This window comes from Mustela nivalis (genome assembly GCF_964662115.1).
Source record: "Mustela nivalis genome assembly, chromosome: 8".
Classification (NCBI taxonomy): Eukaryota; Metazoa; Chordata; class Mammalia; order Carnivora; family Mustelidae; genus Mustela; species Mustela nivalis.
Window position 1 is genome coordinate 100,799,244 of NC_139027.1, and position 18,593 is coordinate 100,817,836.

An 18,593-nucleotide genomic window follows, 5' to 3' on the forward strand; every position below is an offset into this window, starting at 1 on the left:
ACAAAGCGAAGGTCAAGCAAAGCTTTATTTCGCGCCAAGCATCAAGAATCGGACTGACCAGCCAAGGCCACGCCTCTTACAGAGAGAGTGACCTTTCTCTGCTTCACAGACTATCTTTTAAGGGCAAAGGCCATGTGGTTGGGCCTGGCCACACATAGGTGGCCAATGAAATTGTAACACACAGAGAAAGCTGCACAATCATGTTAGGTCATACATTAGTGACCAATTGAATTACAATTTACTCTAATAGATATTTGAATTAGCCTATCACCTTGGTCAGAATTGGCACCCAAAAGGCTCCCAAAGGGCGGGGCCCATACTCCTTGGTAAGTAAGGAGACAGTATACGCCCCCCCACTAATCAGATGTCTCCACCTGGCCTGACCCACCCTTGTATTTGGGCTTTGTTACCTGGGACTGGTTTCCAGGACTTGTTTTTAAGTAAGTCCCCTGGGGAAGGGGGGCAGGGACAGTTTAAGGGTTAAACAACAAGTTATTGTTTAACCTGGATGGACGTGCTCTGGCTAAAATAGGTCCTTACATGGACAAACCTTGTCTTTGAGACCTCCCTTCCTCCCCTTTGCCCTTCTCAGCACCAATCCCCGCTGGCTTTGGGTCCTGCTTATACTCTCGGCCAGTAGGGAATACTGAGAAAATATTCCCAACTCTCACACACACGTGCACGCGCACGCACACACACACACACACACACACGCACACACGCATACACACGGCCACCACCACCACCACCACCCTCACCACCACCAACAGAGTTAAAGGATGGCATTCTCTTCATTTTTTCCCTCCCACTCTAGGCAGCTCACCCCAATATATTTTGCTTACGCTTCTGAGACCTGCTTACTGCCTTTCTTCTGTTGCACCAGAAACTCATCAGCAGGTGATAGCTGAAGCAGAGAAGAACAAAAAACAGTAGTGGAAAAATTTCAAAGACACTCATTATGTCATGATAATAGCAACTAATATTTAATACACACGCAGGGGGCCGGGCACTGTTCTGACTCGGCACGGATGAATTCTTGCTGGCCGGTGGCACTCAGAGGAGCCAAGATGCTGTGATGACCTCAGCCAGTAAGGAGCATGAGTTCGAGAATGTGCACATGCGTGTTCTTTTCTTTTCTTTTTGAAAAGATTTTATTTATTTATTTGACAGAGAGGGAGGAGGGGGAGCGGCAGGGGGAGCGGCAGGCAGAGATAAGCAGGCTCCCCACTGAGCAAGGAGCCTGATGCAAGACTTGATCCCAGGATCCTGAGATCATGACCTGAGCTGAAGGCAGAGGCTTAACTGACTGAGCCTCCCAGGCACCCTGCTTGTGTGTTGTCTAATGGAGGTAAGCGGTGGATGCTTTTAAATTTTATATACACATACAAGCATTGTTTTTTAGCTTTTCAGAGTCATTCTAGTTAACATGCTAGAACTGCACTACCCACCATGGTATCCACTAGCCACGTGTGGCTTTTGAGCATGTGACGAGTGGCTGGTGTGAAGTGAGCTGGGGAATGAGTGCCAAATGTACGCAAGATTTTGAAGACGCTGTAAAAAGAAAATGCATCATTAATATTTAAATTATCATTGAAGTATGTATGATCTTTGGGATATGAGTTAAATAAAATATCTTACTACCATCTTATTAAAATAAATTATTAGGAGCCTGGTAATATATTACTATTAATTTTACCTATTTCTTTTTCCTTTTTGTTTTTTAAGATTTTATTTATTTGACACAGAGAGAGGGAGAGAGAGAAATCACAGTAAGCAGAGCAGCAGACGGATGGAGAGGGAGAAGCAGGCTCCCCCTGAGCAAAGAGCTCTATGCGGAACTCGATCCCAGAACTCTGAGATCATGACCTGAGCCAACAGTGGACGCTTAACTGACGGAGCCACCAAGGCGCCCTCTTTCTCCTTTTTTAACATGTGGCTACCAGAAAATTTACAGTTACCCATGTGGTTTGCTTCATATTTCTCTAGAACCATGCCAAACCAGAAGTACCTATCCCACAGTCTGCGGACAACAAGATTGAGAACCTCCCCTTGGTGAGGTGCTCGTGGCCACAGACAAGGTCTTACCTCTCCCAGGTGTGTCTGTATCCTCAGACCTGCATCTTGATCTGAACTGGTGTTTCTCGGGCCTGACTTCACAGTACAGTCACCTTGGGAGTTTCAGTGAGAATGGCTACCCGGGCCCCATCTGCAGAGATTCTGATGGCCTGGGCAGCCAAGGCATAAGGAGTTTTAAGGGCCCCTCAGGTGATTTGAATAAGGAGCAGAGGCTGAGAACTTGATCCCAATAGGACCAGCGGCCCCCATGTCCTAGTGCCAGACGGGGTCGGCAGCCGATGTTTGCAGTGGGGCCTGGGATCATACTCTGAGGATCTGGGAGAAAGTGGGGAAAGGACGTGCCCAGCCAGAGCCCCTGTTGGCCAAGAGCCTTGTAATGGCCCTCACTGGAGTCCACTGGAGGAGGGAAGCGTGCCCTCGGGAACCGTGGGGGAGAGAAATGGGAGGAAAGGAGAGAAGCAGAGGTCAAGGGGAGGCAACCGCCTTCACTTGCGGGAGGTGACACTTCCTCGGGGGAGTATCAGAGTCCTTACAGAGGGACAGGTCCTCCTCATCTCCACCACACACCCCTGCGGAAAACCTCAGCCCTGAGCAGAGGTCAGCCTCAGCCTGGACCCCCCTGGTCTGTGGGCTCTAGACTGGGAATGAGGGACGGGAGGGCTGTGCTTGGTCAAGGGCAATACAGATTCATTTCTGGAGTGCAGTTATAAATGCTTGCTGTGTGGAGTGTCTCAGAATTCAGGCATCTTCCTCGGTGGGAGAGTATCTTACAATCGAGACAAGAATATGCCCACATTCCCCTAGCTGCCTGGGTTTAATCAAAAATGGAGATTTTCCCACTGGGTTGGGGGTCTGAGGGCAGACCGTGGATACCACTATTAAACCTCCACCAGATTTTTGAGTACTTTTAAAGCTTCCTGTGCCCATTCTCCTGGCAAAGTCTGTGTTCACGTGAGAAAAGTTGGTGCCATCTGCCACCCATCCTTTGATATTGGAGAAAAATAGGTCTTCCTCAAATAGAAACCTGTTCTCTGACACAAATACCAGAGAGTCTCTGCCTCCCTCCATCTCTTCCTTTTGTTCTTATCGTCTGCTCGTGAATCTGCAACATTATATATATTTTTCCCATTTCCAACTTGGTTTGGGCAAACGAAATAACCAACAGCACATTTGGTTTCAAATTCACCATCATGAACATGGTCTGAAAAAATGTTAATTTTTAGGATTTTACTATCAGATACGGCTAGGTGGTTAAAAAAACCTGTGATCCAGGTACTGAGCCATTTCTCTCCAACTTCCCAGAAGTAACCAGGCAGTGCTATCCATAACCAGAAAGCTCTCGTTTTCTAGTCTCTTAGAGATGGAGGTAGGAGCTGCCCAATGGCAGTGAAGTCACATTTATGAATGAATGCATTCATGACTGGTTTTCCTGCCTTTTGTTTTCTTATAGATCTAAACTTGTAACTTCCACAGAATACTGACTACTTTATGAGGTTTCTATTTCTATTCTGTGTCCCTGAGGGGGGGAATCTTTGGCAGTGCCCACAACATTAAAAACAAAACAGAACAAAACAAAACAAAAACCCAAAACTTTACTTCTGGCCTGCATTCAACTTTTATAACATAATTTCAGATTTGGAAATACGTTCTCGTCTCCCCCCACCCATCATGTGTATTTTTACTCTCCTCTTATTCCTCCCAAACTTCACCAAAATCTGTTTCCTGGCAATGTGAGAAGTGAGAAATGTCTGCGTGGGGGGAAAAAAGTCAAGACACATGTTATGTTGTAATTTTAGCAGGGAAGCATTGCCCAATGACAAAACCAGGGGCTGTCTTGTGATGTTTTCTTCTGCTCACACGAACGTGTCCTATTTTGAGCTCTCTCTCATCTTACTGAAGACTGCCTCCCATTCAGACATTGGGGTTTGCTTTAAATCGCTGTGCCCTGATTTCTAAGGACCAGAACAATTACCTGAATTTGGAGGGTGGGGAAGACAGCTACGAGGGTTGTCCCCATTTTTAATTCATTGTAAGTACATTCAGCTGTTGTCCTGATTTTTAAGTATCCATCCTACTGATGGGTTAGAAAAGATGACTGGGTCAACAAGGACTTACCAAGCACTTGCTATTCAGGATAGTTCCAAGAACAGGAAAATGGCAGCAAAAAAGAGCACCCGCCCTGCTGACTTTTGAAAGAGCACTCAACTCTCAAATCGCACCCTTCTGAGGTCATATAAGAATGGTGGGGGGTTGTCTGAGGCGCCTTTCTGATTAACAGTGATTTTTCTCTGGGTCCAACAAAGCCTCCTGCTGTCCTAGATAACACCGGAAATCCTTTCAGACCAGAACACTATTCTTCTGCTTCCGCTCCTAGATTTTTGCCTCCTATCAGTATATGGGCTGCTGCAAAAAATGCAAACTTCTCCCTTTCCTCTCTACCAGATTATTGAACCGCAAGCCCTAGTGTGCATTTCGGATTTGCATAATTATTAGCAAAACCCTTGGTGGCATGTAATTAGCCTCTGCTTTTTGAAGAAAAGAAAGGACAACTCAGCATTTCAAAAATCTTCACACATGATTATCATACAGTATTACAATGTATTATGTGCAAAATTCAATTTAAAAAAATCATTTACAAAAGGAAGTACAACACAGTATGTGTTGAGGGTTCTAGATGTACAGGAAAAGCTAAACACGGTACAAGGTACAAAGCCAACCAAATTAGATGACAACGCATCTTTACACAGTACAATAACATGTTCTCGTGACTACCTGTTTCACGTTGATATAGGACCCTCATACTCTGTGCAACCCCAAACAGGTCTCATCAAACGTGAAGTGAACTTCACCACACATTCTCATTACAAAGATGGGCTTTTTGGTGGCATCGCGACCTCTTTTCCAAATAGCATCTTCTTTCAGGTCAATGGAAGTCACATTATACACAAATGGTTTCTGCCCCCAAATAATTTAATGCTGTTAGTTTTGATTTATGTGGAAAACGTTGGGGGGAGTACTAGCCTTATTCCCCACCCCCCCCGGGGTTTTCAAAATTGTTTCAAAAAGCAAATAACGTTGGATAGATTTTGCCAAATCTCACTGCATATTTACAGTATTTTCAGCATAAGTGGATCCTTACATTTCCTTCTATCACTTCCTTCAAGGAGTCTGAACCAGCAGACTACACCCCTTAGTCCTTTGTTAGAGTCGGTTTTTCTCTCTCGACCTCTCCCTACATTCATTTCTTTCCTGATCCTCAGCATCACTTGGTTAAAACACAAAAGAGCACAATAACCACTGAGCACAAACAAGGTAACAGTACATCAGATTTCCAAAGGCATTCTGTGGCCAGTGTCAGTAATACATTGCTTTAAGAAATCCAGCAGTCTTTGCCAAAACATCCAGTTACAGAAGAGAGACATTTAAAAAAATGTGATACTCTCAAATCCAGCAAGAGATTTCTTTTCGAATATTAAATGTTAAAATCACATGCATAATTATAGAATATCTTCAAGTTACAAAAATATTTTAAAAACCAATCCTGACAGTTTACCTGCAACTGCTATAAAATTTTCTATGAAATATATAAAAACACAAAGGCTCTTTGTAAAAAAAAAAGAAGAAGAAGAAGAAGACAGAAAAGAAAGGGAAAGGAAGGAAGGATAGAGCCATCCACAGAACTGAGACATTCCTGATGCACCACATCAGACAGGCTTGACACACACCTGCTGTTGGACTGAAGGGAAGAGCTTGCCCACATATGTTTACGTACATGTGAGCCAACCTAGAACCTCGCTGCGGGGTTGGTAGCAAACAGCCTCGGGACACCTCAACTATCCAATGCAATTCTTTCATCTCTGAAGGAGAAGCCTACCGTTTCATGAACCTCTGCTACCTCACCTGGGCAACGTGGCTAAGGATGCCCTTGGCCAAGTCAGCCTGTGGATGGCTTAGTCACTGAACCGAGGGGTCCCCTAGGAGGTGACTGACTGCTTTTCAAGCACAAGCACGTGGAAGCCAGAAGGCAAGGTTCCTAACCCCCCTTGACACCGCAGGGGAGTCCCATCTCTCCTATGAGGTGGTGAGATCTTCTTCCCCATTCTGGAAAATGACGCCGTAAGGATCATTCTTGATGCGCTTGTAGACGAAGTGGAAGATGTGCGGTTGTGGCCGGCTGTGCAACTCAGCCTTGATCTTCTGAGGGTAAGTGTCCTCTGCCAGCTGCTGCCACGTTTCGTCAACAAAGAGAAAGAGGCTGTACTCCTCAGGGTCCCCCACCTTGAACTTCTCAGCACAGAGCTGGCACACGTCCTCAGTGGTAACGTAAGGTCTCACGAGGAGGGTCTTTCCTGTGCACCCACTGTTGACCTCCTGGAATGCAACTCGGAGGTAATTCTGCAGGCGGAAAGAGAGATGTGGGAGACCAATCAGAAGAGAAAATGAGAGAGACCAATAAGCGAGTGATAATGCAAGGACGACGTCTCACTTGTGAGCCACGCCCGGCTCTGCCCCAGCAGGATGTGAGACCTCGCATGGGAGGAAAGTGGCTGCTCTCAATCTGGACCATGGAGGGAACAACTATACAGACCAAGAGGCTGTCTTCTGAGGCTCTGCAAAGGAATGTAAGTTGCAGGAAGTCCAGCAGGCCTGCTCTGATCTTTCAGCATCCCTCAGAAAGCCTGGCTAGGAAAGCTCCAGTTGAGGGTGGGAACCGGATCTGATGCTGGGTGTATTCCCAGCTTGAGAAGTAAACCAACCAGCAGAAGAGCCGGGCCCAGAAGTCAAGTTTAAAACACAAGGAACACAAGAGCACGTGCTGGGCTCACTTTGGGCTACTTTTCATGACGCCTAAACAAAGGCAAGCACGGTACACGGGACCACAAGAGACTGCTACTGCTTGACCATTCACCTCCCCAAGTGGCAGCTTCATGTGGTTCAATCTCATCCAAGGCTCCAGGGGGAGGGCGATGTGGAATACATCAGCCACAAGGCTCTGAGGGCAGGGCGTGGCTGCAGGGAGATGGAAGGGAATTCTTGCGGGCTAGGCTCTGTAGACAGTGCCAGGCACCTGCCATCGAGACACACGGTCACCCTGTGACTTCACACAGGCAAAGCCCAGCTGAGCAGTAAAGAACCCTATGCTCATCCCAGCCTTTCTGGGAGGGTTCTCATTTTCCGCTTCGTCAGGACTGAGGCGAGCAGATAAAACTGAGAATGCCCCGACAGAAAACACGTATGTTTCCCTTTTCTAAATCTGGCACCCCAGCTCAGGAGTGAAAGGAAATGGTGGTCTCGGCCTGGAGCTCCGCGTGGTTACCGTCAGGGTTTCCTGGGTGGAAGGAAGGAAAAGCCCTTGGGAAGGACAGCGAGCTCCGCACATGTAAGGGAGCTCTGACGACCCTGAATTTGGACACGAGGGTACACGTGTGTTCCATTTTACCAAACCCCTCCTCCCCCAGCCTACTACCCCAACACCTGGCTCACACTCTTGGTATGCATTAGCTCAGTGACACCTGAAGAGAACTTGGTAAGGAAGCCCACACCATCCCTATTTGACCAGGGAAGAAACCGAGGCACAGAAGAGCTAAGTAACTTGCTTCAGGCCACACAGCTCGTGAGTGGGAAAGCCAGGGTTCTAGAATCCTCAACACTGTGGTGTGCTGTTTCTCCAACGTGTGGGGACCATTGTGTGTGTCCATGATCCTGATGTAGGAGTTCCAGGTGGAGCTTTGGCTCTGTGTTTTTGCTTTTACAGCCGAGCTGAGCACTGACGGACAATCCCTCTCTTGGGTAATATTCTAAGAAGGTGTGTATATCCCAGGTGAAAAAGGCCAGTGGGGAGGAGCTCTGCAGAATCTCTGTTAGAAGCTCCAGATGGAGTGAGGGGCTGGTAGCAGGCAGGGAGATGGAAACACGAGCTTTTCTCATCTCTTCTGTTCTTCTCCTCAGAGGCTATGGGACCTCGGGAATCCTCCCGACACCCAGCTAATATCACAGTATCCCAAGAGCCTACAGATGCTAAATCATTTAACACCTGGATTGTTCTTCAACAATTGCTTCAAGGGGGGTAGGGGAAGGGAGGATAGTAGGTGTTCCTTTTAGATTTATGTGCTTGGGAATGTATTTCTGAGAATAGTGCTATCTTGGAAAAGAATTACTGATCTTGCCTTTCCACAATGGGCTGACTTTGAACCTCTGAGTAGTTTCAGAGCACCGGGAAGACAAAAAGGCAAGGAAGATGATTCTGGACATAGAAACTAATCTGTCTTGCTTAGAAATTCACCACGTGACCTGCAGAAACAACACCTAGTCAGGTTTTATAATTCAGTTTGAAACTCTGAAAACACTACTCAAAGACTACTCAAACACTACTGCAGACTTATTCATAATGTCACCGACCACGAGCAAATCGAGAGTTGTGTTGGGCAAGAAGTCTACCGCCTTAATCTGCCTTTCCTCCCTGAGAAACTGGCGTTTTGGGAACCCTACCCTTCAGCTCATGGCCATGGAAAACTCTGATGGGAATTCAGGCAGGATCTGGCTTGGATGCTTACTCTGATGCTTACTCCGGCACAACTGGCTGCCAGAACTGAGGCTGCCAGTGAGATTCTGGAGGCTTCCATTTTGAGGGGGCGGGGAGAGAAAAAGGAAGAATAGGGAAGACATCACTGCACCAATTCCTCCTCTCAAGGAGACCAGGTCAACTGCAGTGCCAAACATTGCTACGCCCACGCGGCTGATCTGATAAAATGAAATACCCACTGCCTGTGCCAAAGGCTTCCTTCTTTTTGACTTCCTGTCTGCTCAGGTGCTCCGCATCCAGGAGGAACATTCTGGGAGAAATCTCAATTTAATCTGACTTGTTTTCTTAGGGGCAGCAAAACTTGGGCCAAACCCACATTTTTTTTTTTTTTTTAATTCAAAGAAAACAGAGAAGTGAAACAACAAGGTCAGAGGGTGGTTTAAAATATCCCTTTTCCACCTGAAAAAGGGGGGACCTGAGGCGCCAGGAGCTGTGTGAGCCGGTGTTGCCTCCCCAGAGGGCAGGTGACCTTGGGAACCCGAGCTGCCACTGCCAGCCACATACCTGAAAGTCGTCCACTGAGGGGATGGTCCGGTTGGTGGTTCTCCGTTTGTGCCACTGCCTCAGGGTGTCCCTGGTCTCAGAGCTGAGCAGTCGAGCGGCTTGTTCTTCTTGGAAATTCTTTATCAGGGAAAGTGCCCCATAGGCACTTGTCAAGTAATAACCTCCTGGAAAGGGCAGAAAGAATGAGCTGTCCACGGATTTATACTCTGGTGGTAACAGGTGGGCACAACGATCAGAGGTCATGCTTCTTATTGTCTCCATAGGCCTTTCCTTGTGGGGCCAGAAGCTCGTGTCCAAGAGCACATGCCCTTCCTCCATTCATCCATCCATCCATCCATTCATTCATTCATCCATCCATCCATTCTGTGGATATACTACGCCCCCACGCCCCCCCCCCCAGCCTGTGCCAGTGCTAGGGGGTATAGTCGGGTCAGGCTGACAGCGCCCTGTTTTCACTGCAGGAATTTCCATTCTGATGAGTGAGACATACAAAATCTCTAGATTATTTCAGTGCAGTTGTGAAAGTGCTTTGTCAGGAAAGGTCAGGGCACTGAGGCCTGACAGAGGCGGGGAGTCACAGGAGGATAGTGGGGGTCAAGCACTCTGGGCCTAGAATCATTTACTTCTGGAGCAGGAGTCCACACATCTTTTGGCAATATTTGCTTCCGGGTTTTTCTTTTAGGAATTAACATTTTCTAAATTTTAAATAAACTATACACTTTGAGAGAACTGCACAGGATACAACTGTGTTTGCAATAACAAAACGGGTTCTTCAAACTCCTTCCTTCCTGATTCCCTTTTTCACCCTTACTTGGGAACTAATGTAACACGACATTTAGGAAAAACTAATTCACAAGTGAAGGCAAGTGGGTTCACTTACGAATGATTTCTTGTTTAGTGAGTGTTAAAAGACTCGCAACAAATAAACCAATCAAGAAATGGGCAGAGGACATGAACAGACATTTCTGCAAAGAAGACATCCAGATGGCCAACAGACACATGAAAAAGTGCTCCATATCACTCGGCATCAGGGAAATACAAATCAAAACCACAATGAGATATCACCTCACACCAGTCAGAATGGCTAAAATCAACAAGTCAGAAAATGACAGATGCTGGCGAGGATGCCGAGAAAGGGGAACCCTCCTACACTGTTGGTGGGAATGCAAGCTGGTGCAGCCACTCTGGAAAACAGCATGGAGGTTCCTCAAAATGTTGAAAATAGAACTGCCCTATGACCCAGCAATTGCACTATTGGGTATTTACCCTAAAGATACAAACGTAGTGATCCAAAGGGGCACGTGCACCCGAATGTTTATAGCAGCAATGTCCACAATAGCCAAACTATGGAAAGAACCTAGATGTCCATCAACAGATGAATGGATCAAGATGTGGTATATATACACAAATGGAATACTATGCAGCCATCAAAAGAAATGAAATCTTGCCATTTGCGACAACATGGATGGAACTAGAGCGTATCATGCTTAGCGAAATAAGTCAAGCAGAGAAAGACAACTATCATATGATCTCCCTGATATGAGGAAGTGGTGATGCAACATGGGGGCTTAAGTGGGTAGGAGAAGAATAAATGAAACAAGATGGGATTGGGAGGGAGACAAACCATAAGTGACTCTTAATCTCACAAAACAAACTGAGGGTTGCTGGGGGGAGGGGGTTTGGGAGAAGGGGGTGGGATTATGGACATTGGGGAGGGTATGTGCTTTGGTGAGTGCTGTGAAGTGTGTAAACCTGGTGATTCACAGACCTGTACCCCTGGGGATAAAAATATATGTATATAAAAAATAAAAAATTAAAAAAAAATACACACTTAAAAAAAAAAAAAAAAAAGACTCACAACAGGGTGATATGCATGTAAGTTGGTTTATAGCTTGGTCCTGAACTGTTAATTAGACAGCTTTGGTGAACTTTTAAGCTCCATGCTAGTGGACCACTAGGGGGCGCCCTGAATATTTATTAAAAAGCCCCTAATTGGGCTCAGCATAATTAAACTTGAGAGACACCTTGGTCAAAATATCTGTTGAATTTCTGTTGTGAGCCCGAGCCAGAAATATAGCAAGGGGCAGGTTTGTAAGAAACAGAATCTGAGCCCCTGCTTTACAGAAGTTTATGAATTTATTCAAGATAACAAGTATGGCGGGTTTATTCATGCAGGATTCCCAGTTAGTTGTGGTTAAATGAACTTTGTTCTTGGCCAAAGTGTTTAGCTGCTAATTCAAGATTCTGAAGAACTCTCTCTCTTGTCAACAAGTGACAATGTGTAAGGTGGCAATGGGTCTATATCCCAGAAATGAGCACGATTCCCTCCCCCTCCACCCCCCACCCCCGCAAAAGGCATGGGACATGTAACTTAGAAAGGAACACACCTTTGTGATTTTTAGATCGCTGAAGGGGAGATATGGGCAACACCGGTCCCATGCACACACAAGAGGGTACTTGTTTCAAGTTCCCTGAACAGCTTAATGATCCCGCCACCAGGGTGCAAGTTCCTCCAAGCTCATCCAGAGTTCTGAGTAGCTGACTTTTACTAATATTTGCCCCGTAAGCAAATCAGCACACGGCTGAGTGTGAAACTCGGTGGTACAGAATTTAAATGCTACACGGAGTCCGAGCAATCAGCAGGGACATAAGTGTTCACGTGAGGCTGTACAGAGGTGTCAGTTTCAGAGCTGGGGCCTGGGGCACCGATACGGTCAAGTTTGGGAGGGAGGGTGTTCCCTCTGGGATGTCAAATTTTAGACTCCATAGCTCTGATCTGTCCAGGGCACCACAGAGAAAACTCAAAATTCTGGAAGCCAAGGATGACCACACTCTGAAACATGTGGATGCAATTAGAGGAAGGGTTACATTTCAGCAAAACTGTAACCCTCCCTCTAGAGCTGTGCACTTAAGAGGGATTCTGTGACGCCTTTTCCGTAAACGAAACTACCTGCTTAAACAGCAGAAAAGAGATGTGGGTTGCAGCCCCCAAAACCGAAGAAGGCCCTGGGCAGGCCACAGAGGGCTGGGTTGGTAATGCATGTCTTCCTCCCGGTCTGCATAGCTTCATGTCCCTGACGTGCAGGCCTGGTCTGTAACCACTGCCAGCCTGACTGGGCTGGCCTGTTTTCCCAAGGAAAGGAGCCAAGAAGCCCGAGAGACGGTTAAGCAGAGGCAGGCTCTCGTTTAAGTGCAGGCTCACTGGCTGCTCCAAATGTTCACGAACCTCTGGGCCCTTGTCCTTCTCTCCTACGTGATTCCTGGAGGTAAGGACAGCCACCTGTCATCTGTCCCCAGCTTGGTGCCCAGGGCAGGGCATCGCTCTGCGGAAATGCTGGGAAGGGTGGCAGGAAGTGGCTGTCTCAGTCCTCGGGCCACAAGATGTAAGCTTGTGTGTGTCCTAAGTATACGCTGTCAGCAACAGAATGGTGATTTTCTAAGTGGAACTGACATGCCCTTTCCCCAAAGTCCCAAGAGTTTGACAAACTTATTTCTAGAGTTAAGCATGATTATGGCTCCAAACAACTAAAACTGAAACACCACCCAGAAGCCTATGAAATTGTAATAATAATGCAGCAGAAGAAAGGAAAGCAGGGCATGGAGATGAAGGTATGCTTCTGTTGGTTCTTGGACAAAACTACATGCTTTCTCCTCTCCTGTTAGGTCCCAGGGCAGGCGAGGAAAGCTCCAGGCAGAATCTTGGGGGATCATCATGGAATGTCTGGTTCCAGGATGATGAATATTAGAGGGGGAGGGGTAAGTGGGGGAGAGGCTAACGGGATCAAAAGTTCATTCTTGTATCTCTGGGGTGGGGGAACAGGGTGAAAAGATACTCATCACTAATCCTGAGTCAGCACTGTCCCTCAAAGGCTGGGAAGGGTATACCTCATACCCTGGGGGCTCCAGGGAGGACAGACCCTCTGAAGAAAAGGCTAAGCACTGAGGACTTAGGGGGTTAAGGGACACATTCTGGGGGTGGTGATGCACTTCAGTTTCCCTCCGGGGAAAATCCCAGTATGATACATTCCCTGCAGAATCCAATCAGTACATGGACCTTTTACTTAAGGCCAGACTAAAACTCAGTGGAGAAAAGAAAGAACAAAAATGAAAACAGTTCTACGCAACAATTTACCTCTCAGGGGCCATCTGGGCTCATGAAAATGGATTAATGGGATTCATAATGCAAAGACCCAGATTTGTTCTTTAAAAAGCCAAGCTCCCACAAGAGCCTCAGTTATTTCTGCTTTTCAAGGCTGTGCACCACAAGGACAAATATTCCAATTATTTCCAGGATGAAATACCTAACCGATATGCAAGAAGGAATCTCTGCTAAGACATGCTGGGGTCAGGCAGCTATAAGAAGGAGACCGAACTGACAAGGTGAGTTGAAAGCAAACTGCCCAGATTTTATCCCACTGCATTTGTATTTTAACAGCAGTACAATTATTTAAATAGAAAACAATTATTAATTAATTAACCAAGAAACAACTATTTAAATAGAAAAGAAAATCAATGTTGTCTTCATGCTGAGAACAATATTTTTTAAACAGATGAAAACAAAAGGCCAGCCTTCATCCATTTCACTGATAGAATAGCAGGATATTATACCTACCTTCTTCCTTAAGGAAACCATTTTTTAAAAATGGCATTTTTTTTCCTTTTGAATATTTTTTAAATTGCAATTAACTAATCTCAGAGATTAGATTTATCACCAGATTCTATTTTTGTGGTTTTCTGAATTTTCCATAATTTCTACAGTGAATATGGATTACTTTTATAATTAGAAAAAAGTCAGCACATTCTTTTAAACAGAAATTAAAATGATAGTTAACCCTTACAATGTCAAAAAAGCACCCACATGACTATTGAATGGACATGGGTTTTTTTTTTGTTTATTTTGTTTTTAAAGATTTTATTTATTAGACAATGAGAGACACAGCAAGAGAGGGAACATGAGTAGGAGGAGTAGGAGAGGGAGAAGCAGGCTTCCCTCCAAGCAGGGAGCCGGATGTGGGGCTTGATTCCAGGACCCTGGGATCATGACCTGAGCCAAAGGCAGACACCTAATGACTGAGCCACCCAGGTGCCCCTAGGCATGAGGTTTTATGTTGGGTTGATGAAAATCTATTATTTATTTGGGGCAAAACAGAGGTGGTGGGGTGCACAGAACTCTGAAGGTACCAAATGTCACTGAACAATTCACTTTAAAGTAGTTTATCTGCTGCTATGTGAATCTCACTTCAAGGGGAAAAAAAAAAAAAAAACAGAAACAAAACAAAAAAAGGGCATCCCAGTACCTCCCATGTCATCAAGCAATTGTTACCTTCTCCGTGTAACAGGGACGGGTCCAAGAGCTCCATCATGTACTCAATTTCTGTGTCCAGTTCCAACATGTCACACTGAGCTATGACGTAGGTCAGGACTGGTAAAAAATCGTCAGCTCCGTACATCCTCCCTGGGATTGGAAGAAAGGGGAAGATGGGAATATTTTTACCAACACTTCTTTCTTTCATATCCTACGCATACTGCTTTTATTAGATAGCTAGGAGTCATCTGGGGAAAATGTGTTATTCATAAACAGAGGTGGGTGTTTCTGGAATCCTATGCAGCCTGTGACCCTCCTCGCCGCTCATGCCAGAGACCAGCTTTAACATTACAATTTCAGAATGAACCGTCTGCGACTCAATGAACACATGAAAGATTTTCTCCACGCTTTTATGATATGCATCAAGTTATGCAACAGAACAGAGTCCTTGCAAATAGTTTAACTTTCAGCAAGGAGTATTATAAAACATTTACTAAGTATCTACTTATTATGTTAATCCTTTGTGAATTCTACTGTGTTCCTTACTGCCTTCTGTGGAAATTAATCATCAACATAATGACAGGACCAAACTCTGAGAGGGGGGGAACTTTGCTGTCTGTTCAATGTGAACACACAGTTAATTTACTGAAATGTGCAAATTCAGCATATGTCAAGTAGATACATATGATTAATACATGGAAAAAAATTTTTTTTAGTCCTTATTGCTACTTTTCATTATATAAGTCAGTCTCAACTCTGGTGACTGGGCCTCCCCACCCCTTCCCTCCCTCCCTGCTTCCCGGCGCCCCCCTCCCCCAATGTGGCATTGTCTGGAGACATTTTTCTTTGTCATGATGAGAGGGTAGGATGCAAATGACATCCGGAACACCGATAAACTCCAAACAGGAAGCAGCCCCCACAATAAGGAATTATCCATTTTAAATGTCATTAGTGCTAAGGCTGAGAAGCTGTGCATCAGAAGAACATAATCCTGGGCAGACACCATTTTAGGACTTACATGAGGGCTTTTCTGAACTACAGAAAATATACTTCCTGTACGTGCAATATGGTTGCACATTTCAGAGGCGATGTTCACCCACTATCAGGACCGGCTCAAGAGCTCACATTTTCATGTCTTTGGTCAACAATGTCCAAAGTGCGCACACATTCCCATCTACGCAAGTGGTGGTTAATACAGTGTTTTGTATTTAAAACAATGTATTTAATACAGTGTTTTAATACTGTGTTTAATACAGCCTGTGTTTTGTTTCTGTTGCTTCTCCATGGAACAATTTTACTTACAGGAGAAGTTGATCACAGGCTCACTGAAGCCCTGGTACTATGTGAGACCCAATCACTAGCCACGAGTCAAGGTGACTCCTGGGTCTGGGTCTATTAGAAGCAGAACTGAGGACACCCAAGGACTTACTTTCAAACCACGTAATTCTTTTGTGAATTCAATTATACTGCTTTAGCAAATAAGGGAGAACCAATGAAATGGTTGTACTGAAGCCATATTATTATTGAAAGCTCCATGTTTGACCCATGCCAGACGTAGATCACTGACCCAAACCTTCAATGGCCAAAATGTAGTAATGATAATTGCTAATATTCCCATCGTGCTTGGAGCAATGCCTGCATTGACTCATCTAATCCCCGCCTTATGAAGGACAGAGTCAGATTCAGTGTTGGGTACAGAAACTTCCCTTTAGAAGTAGACTAAGGTAGCCAAAGCCCCATAGTTAATGAACTCCTTCCCAGAGCGAGGATTTGACTTCACTCTCCAGAGACTGAAGCTGCATCTACTTCCCTGAACTAAATCTTTAATAAATTGGTATCATACAAGAGTCTTGTTGCCTCAACCACTTGCATTTCTTGGTATTACCCATCTGTTGCAAGTGGCCGATTTACCAGACACCAGTGTGACACTTGTATTTTTTGCGAGCTGCTTGGTGAAATGAAGAGACTGAAAAGAGAAACTGGGGATCAGAGAGCCTGATGTATGCCTGGTAGCGTCCCTGGCCCTGGCGGGAAATGCAAGAAGCCCGGACAACTCACCTGAGTTGTTCTCCATGACAGTGTAAATCAGCTTACAGACTCTCAGCAGCAGCATGACCTTCTTCTCTGGCGAATACATCTTCTGCATGGTCATGAACTTGACTTTGATTTTCTCCACGTCCACAATATCAGGAGTTGGCGCGAAGACCCCCAGCTCCTGGGGGTTCCTCTGCCGCACAAGCTGCAGGTTTTCCTTGAGTTGTTTCCATGAGCCATCGGCCATGTGGAAGTCCCTCAGCATGGCCTCCACGTGCCCCTTGAGGGGCTTTAAGATGCACTTGTGCATGGCTTTTTCCAGCACCACATCTGCCAAAGAAAGTGCAGCAACTGTGACCATTATCTGAAGCAAGAAGAAACGCAAGGTCTGCTTTCCCAGAAAGGACTTCTGCAACTCTGCACTGGCTACAGGGCGGACAGGTGACCACTTCACACCCACTGAGCCAAGAAAACTTAGCAGTGCCACCACTCCTCACGCTCTAGTACGTTTTCTAGAAAGCTGCAGAATGTGAATCTTCCCTAATAAATTCTTACAGGTTTTTAATTTGTTTGTTTGCTTGCAGACAGTCAATACAATGAAATAGATTTGTTTTAACTATTTTTATGGCTCATCCCCCATGTGCCCAGGTGAATATTCTAGAAGACATTCTTTTTTTTTTTTTTTTTAAGATTTTATTTATTTATTTGACAGAGAGAGATCACAAGTAGACGGAGAGGCAGGCACACAGAGAGAGCGGGAAGCAGGCTCCCTGCTGAGCAGAGAGCCCGATGCGGGACTCGATCCCAGGACCCTGAGATCATGACCTGAGCCGAAGGCAGCGGCTTAACCCACTGAGCCACCCAGGCACCCCTAGAAGACATTCTTTTGATCCAGTCCTTCCACTGATCATCTGGTGGACAGGTAAGTAAATATGTTATTTTACAAGGAAAGACTGGCTAAGAGAGGAGATTCAAGACTTCTTCAAATATTGCCAGAGAAAATAAGTTCACCTAAATACACATGTTATCTTGGATTGAATTCTGGACCCCAAATTCTTTACTTCATTTGCTATAAATAAAGAACATTAGTGGGACAGTGGATAAGATTTGAATAAAGTCTGCAAGTTAGGTCCTAGTGTAAAGACTGTATTTGTGGTTAATTTTCCTATATTTTTAACAAGATGTCTGTTTTTAGGAAATACAGGATTTAGGGGTAAAGGAACACAACACCTGCAACTAGCTCTGATATGGCTCAGAAAAAAGACAGTGTATGTGTGCGTGTGTGTGTGCATGTGCACACTTGTATGTGTAAGCAAAGAGAAAGAGGAAGGATGAAACACAACAAATGGCTAACATTCAGGGAATCATGATAAAGGGCAGACATGATTGCAACTTTTCTGTATGTCTGAAGTGATTTCAAAATAAAAGTTCTAAAAATTTTGAAATGTGTTTCTGGCCAGAGTTTGGAAATACCTTTCGGTGTGGATGGCATTATTTTTCCCTCTTTTAATGGTTGCCCAATGAAGTAGCTTTCTTGGCTGACTGTAAAGTGACCATAAATCTGGAGATCCAGACTCAAGATGACTTACATAATCATTAGCTCTCCGCTTTCTCAACATCAGCTTTCTAATCTCAGATGTTTGCCCGTTCTCATGAAAGCTACATGGGTAGGCAGACCTTATCTATGAGACTTGAACGTGATTCCATTTTGGAAGCTCATGGATCTACTTCCATATAAAACTGGAAATTGTTGAGTTCTCTCTCTGGCCTTGGGAATTCCTGACATTGGATCAGATCACAATGCATCCAAATTACCACCTATAATTAGGAAGTCAGAAACAAAGAGAAATCTAAGCCAGATGCCCAAACACCAAACAGTTTTTCCATAACTGAGAGATAAAACTCATGCCAAAGTTGATGATGATCCCACAATGACCTGCTTCTCCCGCCCATTTTTTTCCCCTTTGCCTCTATATCTGGGAGATAGATATATCTTTGCTTAAATTAAGACCTTATATAGCTATAGAAGTCAAGGTTGAAGCAAAAGAGATTATATAAAGTAAGAAGAAAAAACAGAACAACATTTTCACC

The 18,593-nt window shown here is 45.1% G+C and overlaps 1 protein-coding gene and 1 long non-coding RNA gene across 18 annotated transcripts in view; one reads left to right on the plus strand and one right to left on the minus strand.

Annotated features, from left to right (window-relative positions):
• The first annotated feature begins 368 nt into the window (after positions 1 to 368).
• On the plus strand, positions 369 to 3,064 carry LOC309870743. Its single transcript, XR_014314789.1, has 3 exons — positions 369 to 440; positions 1,171 to 1,348; positions 1,726 to 3,064. It is a non-coding gene; the product is annotated as an uncharacterized lncRNA (long non-coding RNA).
• Positions 3,065 to 4,632: 1,568 nt separating this feature from the next.
• RIN2 (Ras and Rab interactor 2) overlaps positions 4,633 to 18,593 on the minus strand; it is a 221,975-nt gene continuing 208,014 nt past the window's right edge. For all 17 annotated transcript variants that reach the window (XM_082743157.1, XM_082743160.1, XM_082743156.1 and 14 more), the window contains 4 exons: positions 16,527 to 16,832; positions 14,487 to 14,618; positions 9,164 to 9,327; positions 4,633 to 6,471 (listed from right to left, as the gene is read on the minus strand). In XM_082743157.1, coding sequence (XP_082599283.1) covers positions 6,148 to 6,471; positions 9,164 to 9,327; positions 14,487 to 14,618; positions 16,527 to 16,832 — 926 coding nt within the window. In that variant the 3' untranslated portion in view covers positions 4,633 to 6,147. The remainder of the gene's footprint in view (positions 6,472 to 9,163; positions 9,328 to 14,486; positions 14,619 to 16,526; positions 16,833 to 18,593) is intronic.